Raw genomic sequence first — 17,311 nt, forward strand, 5'->3', positions numbered from 1 at the left:
CATAACATACTAAAGTCACTCTGATGTAACATACTGCTATCAGTAGCATGGGCAATGAAAACTGGCAATGGCCTTATCAGTGAAAATGCCCTGAATCTTTTAAGAAAATATAATTATATATGGATTTTAGAGTCCTAGATTCTGATGAACACTTGGTTTTCCAAATACACTACACATTAAAACAGGATTACAAGCAGATTAGGACATTTGCCTACACCAGGACAAAGGAATATAGCCCAGCAGTCAATTAGAACTTCAGTTTACAGCCTTTGCTAACCATTTATTTAATAAAAATGTAAACTTCACCTAATTAGCTTTGCAAGTTATGCTTGCTATGAGGAATTGATAGCTCAAGAGCTCAGCTTTTCATTAAAAATAAATTACAAAAATGTATTTTGCATTCAGCTTACAGATTTATGTATTCATTTCTAAGCAGTCAGCTCTCCAGCCCTTCCCCCAAGAAGGTTTACAGCAAAGCCTGTTTTTTGGCAAATGTATCCACATGATACCTTACCCTTAAAACAGTACTGCTGATTTCAAGCAAGCCCCTGTACGATCAATTGCAGAGAGGCAGATTTTGAGCCTGTTATAGGCATCTGTTTCTTACAAAATTACTTCGTTCTGTTTTGCTGTAAACTCTTCTATTCTGTTGAAAAAAGCCATTAAACTACTGTAAAATCAACTAACCCTCCAGACCTGGATAGCATTTCTTGGAAGAAAAAAAAAAAAAAACGCACAGAAAACAAATGATCTCTATTAAACAGATACTCTACCAGGTTCTTTTATAACACGTACGGAAGATCAGCTTGGTTTTTGAGCATAAAAAATTTGACTTATTTGAAAAACATAGTTGCACTTGTATCTTTTTAATAATTGCCCGTAGCAAGTAGCTATTTGTTAAGTAATGACAGACACTCAGTATGATTTATAATACCTGCCATACAGCCAATCAGTTTCAAGATCTAATACCTGCCATACAGCCAATCAGTTTCAAGATCCAAAATTTTCACTGTCTATGATTTGTCTGAAATTGATGAAACATATCCATTTTTCTGAGGTAGTGAAGAACCAACAGCAAAGATACATAAATGAAGACATGGGTATGAAAAATACAGCATTGATTTTACAAACTCCTCCATGGCCAAATGATGAAACACCATTCTCTTAAATTGAACTATAAGGCACAAATTCCACTTGCCAGGTTCAATTTTAAGACAAAGATTTTATACAGGACTAGAACAGTAGGACTGACCTTCCCTTTCCAAACCTAAAATGAATGCAATGTACAAGTCTCAAAACTATGACTAATACAAGCAATCTGGCCCTGGATATTCTGTTACATGAGTTCTTGTGTCAGTTCTATAGACAACAGTTACATGCTTCTCAGTTTTTCAACTGACCCCTACCCCTTGTTTTTTTTTTTTTGATTACACAAAGACAGACACCTTCAGGCTGTCCAAAGACATGATCAGTAGACTATAAGCAGTAAAATTATATTGAGGCTTCAGTGCTCTGTGGGCAGTAAAATTGGGTGTGCAGACAGCTATAGCATTTAATCAATGTCACAAAGTGCCGAATATATTCTTGTAAGTCTTCTCAACCTGTCTAAAGGTGTGCAAGACTTATTTTGTCTGCTGAATAAACAACAGATTCTTTCACTGGGAAACTTAATTCAGGACAGGAAGACACATTCACAGCACACACCTTCAGCTCAAGTTGGAGCCAATGGCCGTCTCTGTACAAGACAATAAGTGATGGTGGCAGACTGAGTGAATTAGAGAATACTTTTCATATATCACCTCTTTCCCATTCTCTTCCACGTCCCAGTTCTGCCTGGGGAAAGGTGGAAGGAGCAACACGTATCTGAAGCACTGGGCTACAATACTTGTTTGGGGGCTTCTGAAGGTTGGGGTTAGGGAAGGATTGTTAGTTTTTCAACTAAAAGTATCTGTTTCTAAAGCTAACATCATGTAATTAACACCAGCCAAATCAAAACTTTGGCAGTCAACATTAAGGTGCAGAATCAGCTGACATGAAGAGAAAAGATTTTTTGACCCAGGTCTGTAATTAGACATAGGCTAGTATTCAAGGAGAGAATGTGCTCTGCCTTACTTAAGCCTCTACATTACAGGGACTTTACCGTGGGATTTGGGTTTATAAAGTCCTGAAGTAAGCATAAAGCTCACTGCATGTCCATCTTCTTCTCTCACAGGGAAAACAAAACCATCCACCAGTTTCACTGCCAGTACAAATTCCCCACCCAAGTAGCTGACCAGTTTGTATGGGCCCTTTCCCAGAGCTGTGGAGAAAAAAAAAGACAGAATTACCTTTCATGCCAAATATCACACATGCTTGAGTTCTACATAACAATACAGCACATGAAGAGAAATACATCTCTCTACTCTGAAAACTCTAGGTGCTATATGCTAAACTGTAATGACAACCAAAACAAAGTCACACTCTTTTAGAAAATACCCGTTCTCAAAACTATACAAATTACCTAGACTCAGGACTGAAGAGTTGATTCAAGACTCAAGACTTGAAGACTCAAGACTTTTAGACTCAAAACTTGAGACCTGAAGACTCAAGACTTCTCAAGACTCACCATTAGCTTCTCCTTTTTCTCCTTCTCATCCACTTCACTTTCTAAGTTAACTGAGTCATCCGTTAATTGATTTAGAAGTAAACAGTGTTCTACAGACCATCCTGTGATGTAAATTGTTTACTTGTATGTCTCTACCAATTCTTGCTATTATTTAAAACCAATTTTATTAGTGTCCACAGTGTGAGGCATTTTGCAGGAAATAGTTTGTTGCTGTCAAATATCAAAGAACTCCTTGAACAAAAAGCTTGACATGAGTCAGCAGTGCGCACTTGCAGCCCAGAAGGCCAACTGCAGCCTGGGCTGCATCAAAAGAGGAGTGACCAGCAGGTCAAGGGAAGAGTTTGTCCCCTCTACTCTGCCCTTTTGAGACCTCACTTGGAGTGCTGCATCCAGGTCTGGGGCCCCCAGCACAGGAAGAATGTGGAGCTCTTGGAACGGGTCCAGAGGAGGGTCACTAAAATGATGGCTGGAGCACCTCTCCTATGAAGAAAGGCTGGGAGAATTGGGGCTGTTTAGCCTAAAGAAGAGAAGACTCTGGGGTGACTTTATTGCAGCTTTTCAGTACTTAAAGGTGGCTTATAAAAAAGATGGTGAGCAACTTTTTACTCAATCAGATAATGACAGGACAAGGGGGAATGGTTTTAAACTAAAAGAGGGGAGATTTAGATTAGAGGTTAGGAGGAAACTCTTCACTCAGAGGGTGATGAGGCACTGCAACAGGCTGCCCAGAGAAGCTGTGGATGCCCCATCCCTGAAGATGTTCAAGGTCAGATTGGATGAGGCTCTGGGCAACCTGATCTAGTGGGTGGCATCCCTGCCTATGGCAGGGGGGATGGAACTAGATGATCTTTAAGGTCCCTTCCAAGCTGAGCCATTCTATGATTCTATGATAACACTGGGAAGCATGACAGGAAGAAATCAGCATTGCAAGTAAAGGAAAGGGCAAATTTTACCTATAAGTAAAAAAGACAAAAGCATGTGAGGTTATCATTTCACAAATCTCACAATGCCACACTCCTTCAGTTAGTTCCAAGTTCACAGTATTTTGAAATGATTTTTGTAAACTCCTCTGTTAAAACCAGGCATTTTAGACCACACTTGAGCAATTTATCGCACTACTGTTTTACCCACAAACCAGGACACGGCAAGCATCCATCTAAGTTAGACGTCTCCTAGAACTTCTCAGCTGATAGTTGCAGTTAATACCATTGACCCTCAAAATCTGTTCAAACAGGTTAAAAATATGAACTGCAATTTGCAGCTTGCTCTTGTATTCTGTCTCTCCCTACTCTTAAAAGATATTATGAGTTTTGAAATGCTAAGGAAGCTGCATGTGGTATGAACATGTGGCCCATTAGGACACAAGCCCATGCATACATAAATGTGTACAGTGATATTTGGTTACCTTTAGTGCAGGGAGCTGAAAATTATTTTTAAAATTACTTAAAACATATATTATTCTGGATACGTTAATATAAAGTTAATTTAAAATTTAAGTTTTAGATCTCTATTCTGTTCAAAACTTGAGAAAAAGCTACCACCTGAGAATTTCCCCTTATCAAAGACAAAAGCTCCTGCTTCTAGATTCATGAAAAAAAGAGTTACAAAAAATTACATAGACAAAACCTCTCTCTAAAAGAGTTTCTTAACCTTCCTGTCTCCAAAACTAAGTAATTTTTGGCAATGCTACGGTATTTGAGGTAGAGAAGAAATTTTTTTAGCGCAATATTTTTTTTTTCCCACTGGCAGCTCTGGAACATCCTATGTTGAGTATTTATGAGCTGGATTAGCAAACTGTGGGAAGATGAGAAGAAATAAATACATGTTAAGCATGTTTATTGTAAACTTTTCCAATGTACAACCCTCCAGTATTCCAAGTAATTTGTCAGTGAGAATTCAGCAACAAATAAAAATAATACCACACTTCAGAAGTGTATGTTATCATCTAGCTTCACTACTAGCACACGCTACTGCCACAGATGTTAGAGGCACTGCCATTTCCATCTGTTACAACTGCAAGATTACCTCGTCTCAGACTGTATTTCATTTATAAAACAGAACAGAACAGAAACTTAAAACTGCAATCATCTCCTATTCAACTGAACTTTATTTAAATTAATTTAACAGCTTAAATAGTGGTTTAGCTAAAATTCCACTGCATTATCAACTTGAACCTACTAAAATCTTTTCAACAGTATATGTATCAGAAACGGTAACTGCTTGGCCAGGTAGCTTGGGGCTGATATGTTGCATAAGTCTCTCCTAACTTAGACTCAGTTCTTCTCCAAGATCTTTTTTGAAGTAAGCTGCTGCAATATGGAGTCTAATAGAAGACCAGAATATCCTGATAGACATGCTTCTATGTGAGCATGATAAAAAGAGCTATAGAATAAATAGCCGCAGTCCTGATCATTCCTTGTATCAGGCTGGCTTGCAGTGCTTACATCTATGCCATGTCTAACAATGCAGACACTCTCAATATAACTTTAAAATAGTCTGCATAGAGATTCCAGTGCTACCACAGTAGTACAGAAGCACAAACTGTATCCAGTACAAATTAACCACTGAAGTTTTACTCAAGCACCTTGTATCAGTTTTGCACCTCTCTCTGAGATCCATCATAATACACCAGCAATACTTGTTGCTCAGGAATTTAAAGCTAAGTCAGGAATACCTAAATAGATAGTTCAACATTTAGTCACAAAAAGTTGAGTTATATTAATAACTAGCTCTCTCTGGTGGCTGCACAGGGGATGACCATTGGTTTAACAGAAACAACAGGTATCAAGTTTTTGACTGCAGTATGCCTTAAGCAAGGAGTGACACTAGTACTATGGGGCTGAATATTCTATTAATTACTTAATTGTTATCCATAAACACAGAGCAACTGAGATAAACAGACATGGGAAAGACCCATGATCTACATTAAAAGGATCATGAAATTAAAAGCCTTTGGAAAAGCAAAATTAATGGGTAAAACAGATTATTTGTTACTTTAATAATATATCATTTGCAACTGTTTTCATCAACACAGTATTTTTAAACAAAATACCAAGAGTAATATAAAGAAACCAAATATTCTATATTCTTATTATCAGCTCCTTTAGGACTTACCTTTGTTGAAATATTCACAATCATAAGCTAAAAAATAGAAAGAAAAGAAAGAGCAATTGCACGCATTCTGCAGATAAACAGGTTTTCCATTACCCTTTATTTATTGAGTTGTAAATCAACTATTTGGCCAAGCTAGATCACACATAAGCATTTATTCAAACATTTATTATTGCTAAATATTTATTTCACTACACTGATTTAAATAAAACATTACTTTCTATCAGAAATCCTAAGCTTACGTATCTATAGCTGGCTTTTTGCGACCTCTAGTGGCTAAGGCTAAACTTTGCTGTCTTTTCATGCTCGCTTTAAAACACACGCACGCATCATTTCTATCAAAAATTGAGTAATCCTCTTGCTCTACAACAAATTTCATGTGACTCTGAGAAAGCTGCATATTCTCTCTGTGCCACTGCAAAGCCAGAAAGATGGTTGTTTGTTTCCTTCCAGTCTTTCTTTCTTGCCCTCTTCCATTACATCTTTGCAGAAATGACTGTTTTGTGTTAGGCATTTGCACCAGGTGCCATAGAAAAATGTCTCAGATTTTTATTTATTTATTTATTTATTTTACAACCTCTCAGCACTGCTGAATGGGGATAGTAAGGTAATTACAAAATCTTGCTTAAAATCGTTTATTTTATTTTTTTTTTTCCTTCGAAAGACTTATCTTCCACATTTGTGCTGGGGGCAGCACTAAGGCACAGCTATGTTTCCTGGACTCTGTTAATAGTGCAGCCCTCCTGAAGATGAAAATTACATGAACTATTAGCTGCAAAAGTTCAGTTTGAGGAATGTCCTGCATGCCATATCCTAATATCCATTTACCATGACCTCTCTGTTCACATCATGGGACAAGGAAGAAAAGCTAGAAGTGCATCACCCACCAATATGGAAAGAAATATGCAATCCAGCTAGACAAAAATGAGCATGGAGATCAGTGAGAGGCACACACTCATCTTTCTACCCCACAGCCACTCATGCTGTAGCTCTGCTAATTTGTCTTAAGAGTTTCATTCCTGGTTTTAGGGAACTCAGTGTGTTTGATTTTTCAATAAGGGTCTCATGAATACAGTGGCAGCCACTGGCCATGCTTGTTAAGTAAACTTACGACACACTCTAGGGGACCTCCAGTCTACAGAAACTCCATGCTGGCAGCACTGATGGGCATATGCTGACACACTTGTACAGAAACACTCACAGTCACCTCCTTGGTTACAACCACATGTATCTGTCAAGCAGTTTGCGTAAAACCAGGTGACGTCAATCTGGAAATATAAATATCACTAATTAAAAATATTCATACAGACACTGGCAACAATCAGCACAAAGCTGCAATTCCTTCAAAATTTAACAAATAAGACTTCTATTAAAGATTTTAACTTACAAGTCTTCTTGAAATACAAGAAAAACAGTGTATTAGAACGTATCATAAAATCTTGTATAGTACTCAGTAATAATTAAATCAAAGACCCACTACAAACATGCAGGCTGAGATGTTAATGTGAGCTCATTTTGCATGGCTTTGTAGTATTTAAACCATAATAAACTATACAGAAGCTTATGAAATAAGAGAAACTCTTTCTAAACTGACCACAAATAAATATATCCCAGAAGTGTTAATAAAGCTAGATACATGTAAAATGTAAGAACTAATAAAAGAGATGGAAAACTTTTCCCATGAGAGTGGTTCATTCTCTTCATGTAATTAGGCAATTTTATGGGACAGCTTGTGATTTTCCCCTGATTACTCTGAAGTCTTGTCTTAAGGGAAAAAATTTCAAAGAAAACTGTCAATGTTAATTTCTTTATTGAACTGTTATACATTCTACATGGATTTACACTTAAATATTTATAGTCATGTGGAACACAACTGATACCTTTTACAGTGAACTAAACCAATGTTTCATTAATACAACTTTAACATTGCCTTCCCTTTTCCTCCAAAATAATATTGTACAAAACAACCCTGCAAGATTCCTTGTTGTCTTTCATGAAGAATCTCCTTTCTCCCTAGGAACCCCTTTGACACTTACAGTTTCTACACTATGCACACAGTTTCAACACCTGAACATCTTGGGATACGTCACTCTCCATATAACACCTAGCCCTGGAAATCAGATCCCCCCATTCTTGAACTGAGCCTGAGCCTGTTGACTGTCTGAGCAAGTTGCACGGTTTTTTTACTTAGGTGGTTGTCTGAGTGAGGAGATGTATGCAGTTTTTTTCTAGGAATGAGTTCTTCACATATAATACTGTCTAGAAAAAGCTATGAATTTATTTAAACATGCCTTAAAAATGTGCATGTTATGTAATACACTTGAGCAAACTAAAGCGAGTTGTCACAATTACGCAAATTTTTGTGCTTAGAATGAAAAAAAAAGGTAATACAAATCGGGTATAATCTTGTCTCCACTAATTGTAAAGGTGACTAATAGTACTAACCACATTGTAAAAAAGCTAAACAGTGCCGAAGTGGTATTATATGGCACTAACACATGGCTTACTGTCTAAGTTAGCTAAGTGCAGATAGTCCTTGTTACAGGCCCAGTTAAACATTCCCATTTTAGAATCAGGATAAGTATGGGTTAGACTTTCTTCATGTCCTCTTTTGCTACAGTAGTAAAAATTACTCTGTTATGGAAGACATGAGCTGAAGAGTAAGGTTATCACTACTGAGATGTTCACTTTCACATCTTTTTACATGTGACCCCAACTCACCACTGGATGGCAAGCTTCAAATGCTTCACTTAACAGTATTCCACATTCCTTCTTGGCAAATGGCTCTCTAAGTGGATTCAAACTGCATGGATTTCGAATGTCAGAGCTGTCAACACACTTAACAAGAAAGCAAAATGAAGGGGAGAAACTTGTTTCATTAGAACATTTGAACTTACAAAATACAGTTTTGTGTGTTTTTTGTTTTTTGTTTTTTTTTTATTATTTATTTTAAGAAATGTAAAGCACAAAAAATGCATCATTTGAGAAACTTAAGAGAGAATAAGATATGGAATTAAAAGGGTATGCTAATCAGCAGAAATGAAAAACACATAGTTTCATTTGTCTGACAGCAGCAGGAAAACACATATACACTTACAGCTTTAAAAAGGGTTGCTACAAAGTCTGAATCTGTAGTCTTTACTTACCTGAGCGGTCAGTTTAAATAAATAGCAAAGATCATTTAAATAACTTTCATTAGAAGGGTCAGAAATCAGGTCTTTTTACGCTAGCTACGATGAATTTATTTTGCAAGATATTCTAAGTAACAACTTCAGAATTCATGTACATTTCACAACATACTGCTTCACTATTCAAACATCAATATTCATTATTTATGTAAAATATACATTTATATAGATAATGGATTTCAAACTATATTTGCTGATCTGTTACTTAAATAATGGTTATGTTGAATAACTGTGGAACTGTTTATTTTATGTTTTCTCTACAACACAATACTGTTTAGAAACAAAGGCAATTACTTTGTTCTGCTTAATGGATTATGATATCTCTAAGAACCATATATATACTGTCTTTTGCATTGCTGCCTAATTGAGACTTTGTTGAATGAATGTCTTAATTTATTCTAGATATGTTGTATGATGAAACAACATCATATATAGATCTACTATCAAATACATTATTTTTCCGAGCACCTCTACAGATGTCCAGCTGTTTCCAAATTCTTGTGAGTTTGTTAGTTCAAAATTATCTGGAGTCCTCAATTCATTTATTGTTTTCAGATCAAAATTTCCACATAATCCAGTCAATTCACCCTGAAACAACAAAAAACAACAAATATATTTCTTTCTACAAGATATAAAACACTACCAGTCACAACTGCTTTCAAAAGTTGCTTCATACATGTCCGTCTTCTGTTGTTCCGTTATAAATTTGTCAGGATTCAATCCTTTTCAGCTGAATTTCTGCCAAAAAAGTTCAGCTGTTTGTGATAATAAAATTGTGAAAGATACTTTATTTTGACATCAGTATTATTCCCTTTAAACTATGTATCTCTAAGTCTTTGAGAAGAGAGCTGATCTTTTGTTCAGAGAAGTGACCTGCTTGCTAGGAATTTGTTTTTTCACATTTCAGCAAAACACCACCTGCTCCAGTCACACAGGGAATGAGTAATGTAGGAGAATGTTGCCCCAGGAGGTTTATTTCTGCTGTTATAGAAGTTAGACAGTAAACAGTGAATAGGGGGTAAAAGAGATTGTAAATGAGAATGATTAATTTAATTGACAAGGTAGTTGAATACCTTTCTTCTTGACACTGCTATTGAGTTCCTACAGGCTTCATGACATATTGTCTGTTCTCTGAACAACGATGACATAAATTTACTTAATAAGACTTACACAAATATTTCAAAGAAATGGCATTAAGAGTGTTGACTTCCACTTACCTGCCACTGATGACCCATCTGTACGTGAACTGTTGTTCTCTGATCCCAAAGAACAGTGATGTGCTCATCAGGCAAATGAACAACAGTGAAAAACCCAGCTTTCCATAACTGTATTTTTTGTAATTTGTCCATGTAACTAGATGAGCTCTATTCAAAATAAAACAAGATAGCTTATAATGTAAATAATGTCTCCACAAAATGTTCACTTGATAGGAACATGTAAGTAAAACGAATAACACAAATGGTTCTTAGACAGAAGTCCCAAAACTGAAAAAAGACCACACAGGAATCAATGTTTAACCAAAAGTGGTCTGGATTTTGACTGTGAACAGTGTTGGATTTTTATGAATTTATTATTTTAAAAGTTGATTTTATATCAAATTTACAGTATGAGTAATGACAATTAAGATAAAAATGTTAATGGTTCATCAGGAAGGTATAAAATTCACTTAGGTATACAGCACTGCATTCAGAAGGTCTTAGCCAGCTGCTTTTTTGAATATGTATAAGTATAGGTGTGCATGGAGCATCCTCTTGAAATAAGTGATTGTCTAAATATGCACAAAGACTGCCATCTTCCTTACATAAAGCATTTTTACCTGCATACAATATCATTCAGATGCCAAATTATTTGTAGCACAGACTAAGATGTCTGTTTTAATTACAAAATACCTCACACAAAGACACACCACTTTCTTTGTGTAGCTGGTTTGTAAACTATCAGTAGTATTACTTATACTAAAATTACTATAAATACTAAAGATTACAGCAACACAGTTTGCAGTTTGGCCATAACAAAAATGAAATTTTTGTTTTGGAGCATATACCAGGAACTGCAATTTAATTTTTTGCTGAAGTATAAGAATATTCCTTCTATACAACTATACTCCAGAACTAATTAAAATCTTAGTTCTAGTGGAATTAATAGCAAGACACCCACTGACTTCAAAATATCTGTATTTTTCCATAGACGCATCGAGGCTAAACAGAAGAATTACAATTGTCTAGCATTTTCATGAAATATAGCCAAGATTTTGTTTAAGGTTTTCATTCAACAATACAGGTTTGATAAGCATTCACTGTGAAGATGTTTACACCTTGGCTACATAAAAGAAAGAAAAAATACTCAGAGAGGTACATATTCTGCCTTTTAGCAGTATTAAAGACTGACACTTACTGGATTCCCAGTTTCATCATCAAATATTAGAAAAGATTTTCCAACATTAATGAAAATGTGTTTTCTGCAGATGATTCCAGTATTAAAACAGTTAATATTCTCTATAATAACTGAGAAACTGGTTGAAGAAGTACCCTGCAAAGAAAAAAAAAATAGGCACTTTTAAATATACTAATATAATGATATATATTGTTACATAGTTGAAATTAGCAGAAACCTCTGTACATTATTATTATGTTATGTATGACTTAAAGTCTAAGCAACACCAAAGCTTAAATACATGTAGTACTCAGTATAATGTACAAACAGGACACAAGTACAAGGGTAGTTTTTAACAGGTAGTTTTTAAATCCAGTTTTACAAAGGCTTAAAAAAAAAAAAAAAAGTCTCACCTTAACTAGATAAACCTTACAAGCTCCAACAAAGTCAAATGTAAGTCCATCAAACGTTCTGTAATGTCGATCACCATATGCAGTACACATGGAAGGGCAAGGATGGAAGGTGCATTGGAATGATCCATGCTGGCAAATGCTGCAAAATGTATGACCAACAGTGGTAATATCAGTCATAACCACAGACAAATGATTATACCTACTGCATTAAGAAGCAGAACTACTAAGGACGTGTGAGTATGAGGACTATGGACAGAACCATTTTGAAACTTTAACTAGAAGCAGCATAAATAAATCAATTCCCTTTTTTTTATTTATCAGGTATTGAACACACACAGCCTGTGTGTCTTCCTGTTAGACTTTATAGGTTCCAGAACATACACACATTGAAAGGACATTTCTTCTGTCGTAACGAGAAAAGAAAATGCCACCCAAGGTAACATCATTTATTCCTCAGTTACTCATACCAACAACGTGCTACAAGGATAAAGCTATCTCTATCACCTTCTCACAGTACATTTGTTTCTATACTAGCTGATTCTTAAATCCAACAAGCAATGTGTCCTACTACTACCATCCTTATTCACTCTATGATTGAATGGGAATTTTGCGTAAGTAAAGAACAAAGAAAAAAAAAAAACAGTAGTACTCTCCTGTTAGGTTCCTTGAAAGAACCTTTTTGTTTGTTTGTTTTGTTTTGTTTGTTTTGTTTTCCTGATACATTGGTATTGTCACACCTTAGCCTAAGAATAGCTCAGTCAGGTTCTGCCTATGGCTACCTTAAGCATTAAAATGCTTTCACCACACATACAGTAAGTGACTTTCAGGACCTTTCTGAATTACTTTTGCTTTGTAACTACCTAACAGCAAGGCTTTGCAGCACTTAACAGCAAGGCTTTGCAGCACTGAGTACTGTGTCTCCCTGTGCATCAACCCATTGGCATCTGATTAACATTTCCAGAAATGTCATATTTATAAATAATGGATAAAATTTCATTTCCAGTTTCCACAAGTAATTTTTTAAAATGTTATTTTTTTTAAATCACTTGTACACTTAAAAAAAAGTTCCTTGATAAAGGCAGCAAAGTTGGGACCCTGGTAACTTTATTACAGCTATAACAAGATGTATGTTATAAATATAGGTTAAACTAAATAGAGAACATGACATAATTTCAGCACATACGTAAGTTTATTTTCAAAATATTAAATGATGAATTACCTGATTAAATGAATGTTTCATATTTTACAACTAACGTATGAACCTGACTTATGGAAATAATTGATAAATCACTGATGTTTGACATCTCATACTAAAGCACCAATAAAATATTAAGTTTCATATCAGTATAACTTTTCCTTTTCTACTCATATTGCTATGAGATGTGACAGTTTTAGAACACCGTTGTTTGTATAAAGACACCAACAATCAAGCAAATAAAGGTAGCTGCAGTTACCAGCAGCACCATGCTTCCTTCTGCTCCTTTACTACATAACTTGTACCGACCTGAAGTCATTTTCCAGGTTTTCCAACACTCCACTCGGAAGCAAGCTTATATTCCGTATAACTATCTATATACCTACATGAAGCACTTGGTTAGATTAAGTTAAAAGTACATGTTAAAAGTGTTTGCCATAACAAAGCACAAGTAGAGTGCAGTGGGACTCACCCAGCTAAGTCCAGTCATTTTAAAGCACTGCCTAAGGCAGGCACCCAAGCTGATGGAGAGAGAAAGGCAAATGAAGGAAAGTACACATGGATGGAAAGAGTAACTGCGGGTTCTCATGCTCTCTGTGAGACATTCGGTTTCAGTTATACTCTGGTGAAGAAACATTTCTTAACATGTAAAGAGTAGGAAACTCCTTTGCAAGTATTCTCTTTCAGGAAACCTAATATATTTACAGTCCTAAGGAAGAGCTTAAGAGATATACTAGGTCTTCAATGTCCTCTGCTCCAGTCTTTTTGCATATTAAGTAAACTAACATTTCATTATCAGAACCTAGAGAGTCCTATTTGGAAAAGCAGAGCTACTAGCTGCTTTCAGACTTTGACTAGCCTTTTTTAATATGTATTTTTGTGAAGTATTTGTTTAAGAACACAGAAAGCCCAATTGAGCAGCCCATAGAGACTAAACCAGCCCAGCTACCTACACCATCCATCTCACCTGGCACAACACAGCACCCAAATGCTACGCTGGTATGTTCAGTTAGTACCACAACCATTTCTGTTTAATCTCAGAATCATAGAATGACAGGTTGGAAGTGATCTTCAAGGTCATTTATAGTTTTAACACCATCTTCCACTGGACCAAGTTTCTGAAAGCCCCATCCAACCTGGTCTTGAACACCTCCAGGGATGCGGCATCTACAGCTTCTCTGGGCTGCCTAAGCCAGTGCCTCACCACCCTCTGAATGAAAAATTTCTTCCTTATATCTAATCTAAACACACCCTCTTTTTTGCTTAAAGCCATTATCCCTTGTCCTAACCCTGCACTTCCTGATAAAGAGTCTCTCTCCATCTTTCTTGTCCCCTTTAGGTACTAGAAGGCCAATATAAGGTCTCCCCAGTGCCTTCTCTTCTCCAGGCTGAACTCTCTCAGCCCATCTTCACAGGAGGGGTGCTCCAGCCCTCTGATCACCGTGTTGGACCTCCTCTGGACTCACTCCAACAGGTCCATGTCTTTATTATTTTGAGGGCCCCAGAGCTGAACGCAGTACTCAACATGAGGTCTCACAAGCGACAAGTAGAGGGTGATGATCACCTCCCTTGGCCTGCTGGCCACACTTCTTTTGATGCAGCCCAGGGTACGTACAGTTGGCATTCTGAGCTGCAAGAACACATTGCTAGAACACATCAAGTCATTGACTGCAACTCTTGGAGTGCAACCATCCAGCCTATTCTTTATCCGCCACGTGGTCCACCTGTCAAATCCCTGTCTCTCCAATTTAGAGACAAGGATGTCATATGGGAAAGGATGTCATTGGGGAAAGCAGCAAAAGCTTTGCACAAGTCCACGTAGATGACATCAGTTGCTCTTCCCTTACACACCAGTGCTGTAGCCCCATCATAGAAAGCCAACAAAAATGTCCAGCACAATTTGCCCTTAGTAAAGTCATGTTGACTGTCACCAATCTCTTTGTTTTCCATGTCCCTTAGCAGAGTTTCCAGGGGGATCTGTTCCATGATCTTGCCAGGCACAGAGGTCAGACTGACTGGCCTGTAGTTTCCCAGGTCTTCCTTTTTTGCCTTTCTAAAAAGGGGATTTTTATGTCCCCTTTTGTAGACAGTGGTAACTTCACTACACTGCCAAAACTTCTCAAGTATGATGGTTAGTAGCTTAGCAACTTCGTCCTCCATTTCCCTCAGGACCCTTGGATACATCTCATCAGGTCCCATGGACTTATGCATCTTCAGGTTCCTTAGATGGTCTCAAACTTGATAAGCTTGATAACTTGATAAGATGTTTAATCTAGCCGGTATATGTTCTGGCTGTAGCACTGAAAACCAAATTAGTCCACCTCAAAAAATGGCAAATACAGAACTGCAGTTCAGCCATACCCCTGTGATAGATTTGAAAGTCCCTGGGATTCCACTGGTACTTTTTCAATTTAAGAAATTACTTAATTTGCCATTTTACTGTTGGACAAGTCAGATTAATAGTTATGTTGCTCATACTAAATGAGATATGAATGATAATTAACACCAGCATACACTATTTCCGTGCACTAAATAACATTATTGTCATTGTAATTGTTATGACTGTTTAAATGGTCTTGCTGAGTGTTCTCATGCTTTGCACAAGCAAAAATGCACCTTTCCTTTGACATATCAAATATACTCGAGCATACATACACAGCAGTCTCAAAGACCTTCTGCACTTTGTATCAAATGTGTCACTTCTGTAGAAAGCAGAGCTGGTTGCAGACTGCCTGTCAGTGGACAAATGATTGCCAAAAAGTCATTATCACTTCACATGTCTTTGCTTCTTGGATGTGGAAGACTTGAAAACCCATGAGGTTTATACAGGAATTAATGGGCCTGGCCTCAGAAAAAAAGACAGAAGGCTTAATATCCAGTCTTTCCACCTGCACTGCTGCTGCCTTTGGTGAAGTCTCATACAGGTTAAATGGAATATAATAGTTCTTTCTGATGCAAGCAATCACACCAGGTCCAATTGGAGAGGCCTTTGGAAATAAGGGGGTGAATAACCCGGGTCGCTTTACCTGCCTGCCCAGTGGAGATGGCTTGTAAGTCGTTTCACCAGTCGACCAAAGGACTACAAATATCTTCTAGAGCAGATACTGAGGACCTGACGAGAGGCAGAGGTAGGCAGTCAGCACAAGGCTGGAGGGGGCAACGATATCCAGACAAGGCAGTGTCTAGCGCTGACTGGACAAGCCTTCACTGTGCGAAGCTATAGAGAGCTGCACAGGCCAGGAGCAATAGTTTACCAGGTGAGACCAGTTAAATGTTCCTGGTAAGCTAATAAAAGGGGACAAAAGGAAGGAACTGCTCTGCTGATAAGCTGAAGGCTACAGCACTACTACAGGATCTTGATACTTGGCAGTATAGTTGATTTTTCTGAGGCTCTGAACAAACACTTAGTGCCAGGTTGAAGCATTCGACAGTAAACAAAGAAAACAGGTGGCTCCATCAGGAAACAAGTTTGTATGGGGATCATGCAGATGTGGTATGTTTTCACATCTTAGCTTTAGTGAAGCTTATTGAAATGTTGTACCGTGTTCTACTGAGAGCACTCAAGGAAACTGCAGAGTAACATAGCTACAGAGAATGAGCTGTATTTACGACACTGGACAGTGAAAGGAACAGGTCTCTGCATATCACTGAGTGGTCCTATCAACCAAAGTCTAGTGGAACACTTCCTCTAAATGCCAATTCATTCATCAGTTATCTTACCCACACGCAAAGCCAAACAATTTATGTTACTATGCTCAGAAAATGGTATTGCTCAATACTGTCCTGAATTCATCATTGTAGCAGTCTACAGGCTTATATTTTGGGCTCTTAGAATGCTTAGATTCTATGATAAATGTTAAAATGCAGAAGAAGGAAGTTTTGATTTAACAAATGTCACACGGGTGTAATATTTGAAGAATTTTTCCTGTACTCTAGGAACACTGGACAAGGAATATTCATTTAGATTATCTTGACAGAATGACAATCAAAACAGTGATTTTTCTAAATCACGCTTTTTCCAAATGGAAAATTTCCAATTTTTTTTTTCTTTTACAAATTTCCATTCCCAAACAACATATTGCTTTTTTTTTTTTTAATGTAAAAGTTTCCTGAAACAACAAACCCTAAAAAAAGACATTTTAATAGTTCTTTGAATGAGCATAAATACCAAATTAGGGTGGATCATTTATTAGAATCTAGTGTGAAAAGATTACAAAACATGAAGATAAAAAATAGAGCAATAATCAAGTCAGAGCTAAACAACTAAAATGAAATAAACACATAAATAGATCTGTACTTACCATGTATGACAGGAAGAAATCACTTTGTCACCTGGAAAGTATTCCTTTCCTTTCCATGAACATGGACATTCATCTGCTTCCAAGCACACATCCCCATGCTTAACAAGACTAATAAATAATAATTA

General features: G+C 36.9%; 1 protein-coding gene across 1 annotated transcript in view; it reads right to left on the bottom strand.

Annotated features, from left to right (window-relative positions):
- OTOG (otogelin) overlaps positions 1-17,311 on the bottom strand; it is a 109,204-nt gene that overhangs the window by 42,027 nt on the left and 49,866 nt on the right. Inside the window, exons 24-32 of the mRNA XM_040559560.1 lie at positions 17,187-17,294; positions 11,691-11,829; positions 11,299-11,433; positions 10,122-10,268; positions 9,373-9,492; positions 8,438-8,554; positions 6,828-6,984; positions 5,720-5,746; positions 2,141-2,299 (exon numbers count right to left, since the gene is read on the bottom strand). Of these exons, the coding sequence (XP_040415494.1) occupies positions 2,141-2,299; positions 5,720-5,746; positions 6,828-6,984; positions 8,438-8,554; positions 9,373-9,492; positions 10,122-10,268; positions 11,299-11,433; positions 11,691-11,829; positions 17,187-17,294 (1,109 nt within the window). The remainder of the gene's footprint in view (positions 1-2,140; positions 2,300-5,719; positions 5,747-6,827; positions 6,985-8,437; positions 8,555-9,372; positions 9,493-10,121; positions 10,269-11,298; positions 11,434-11,690; positions 11,830-17,186; positions 17,295-17,311) is intronic.

Source organism: Cygnus olor, chromosome 5 (assembly GCF_009769625.2).
Source record: "Cygnus olor isolate bCygOlo1 chromosome 5, bCygOlo1.pri.v2, whole genome shotgun sequence".
Classification (NCBI taxonomy): Eukaryota; Metazoa; Chordata; class Aves; order Anseriformes; family Anatidae; genus Cygnus; species Cygnus olor.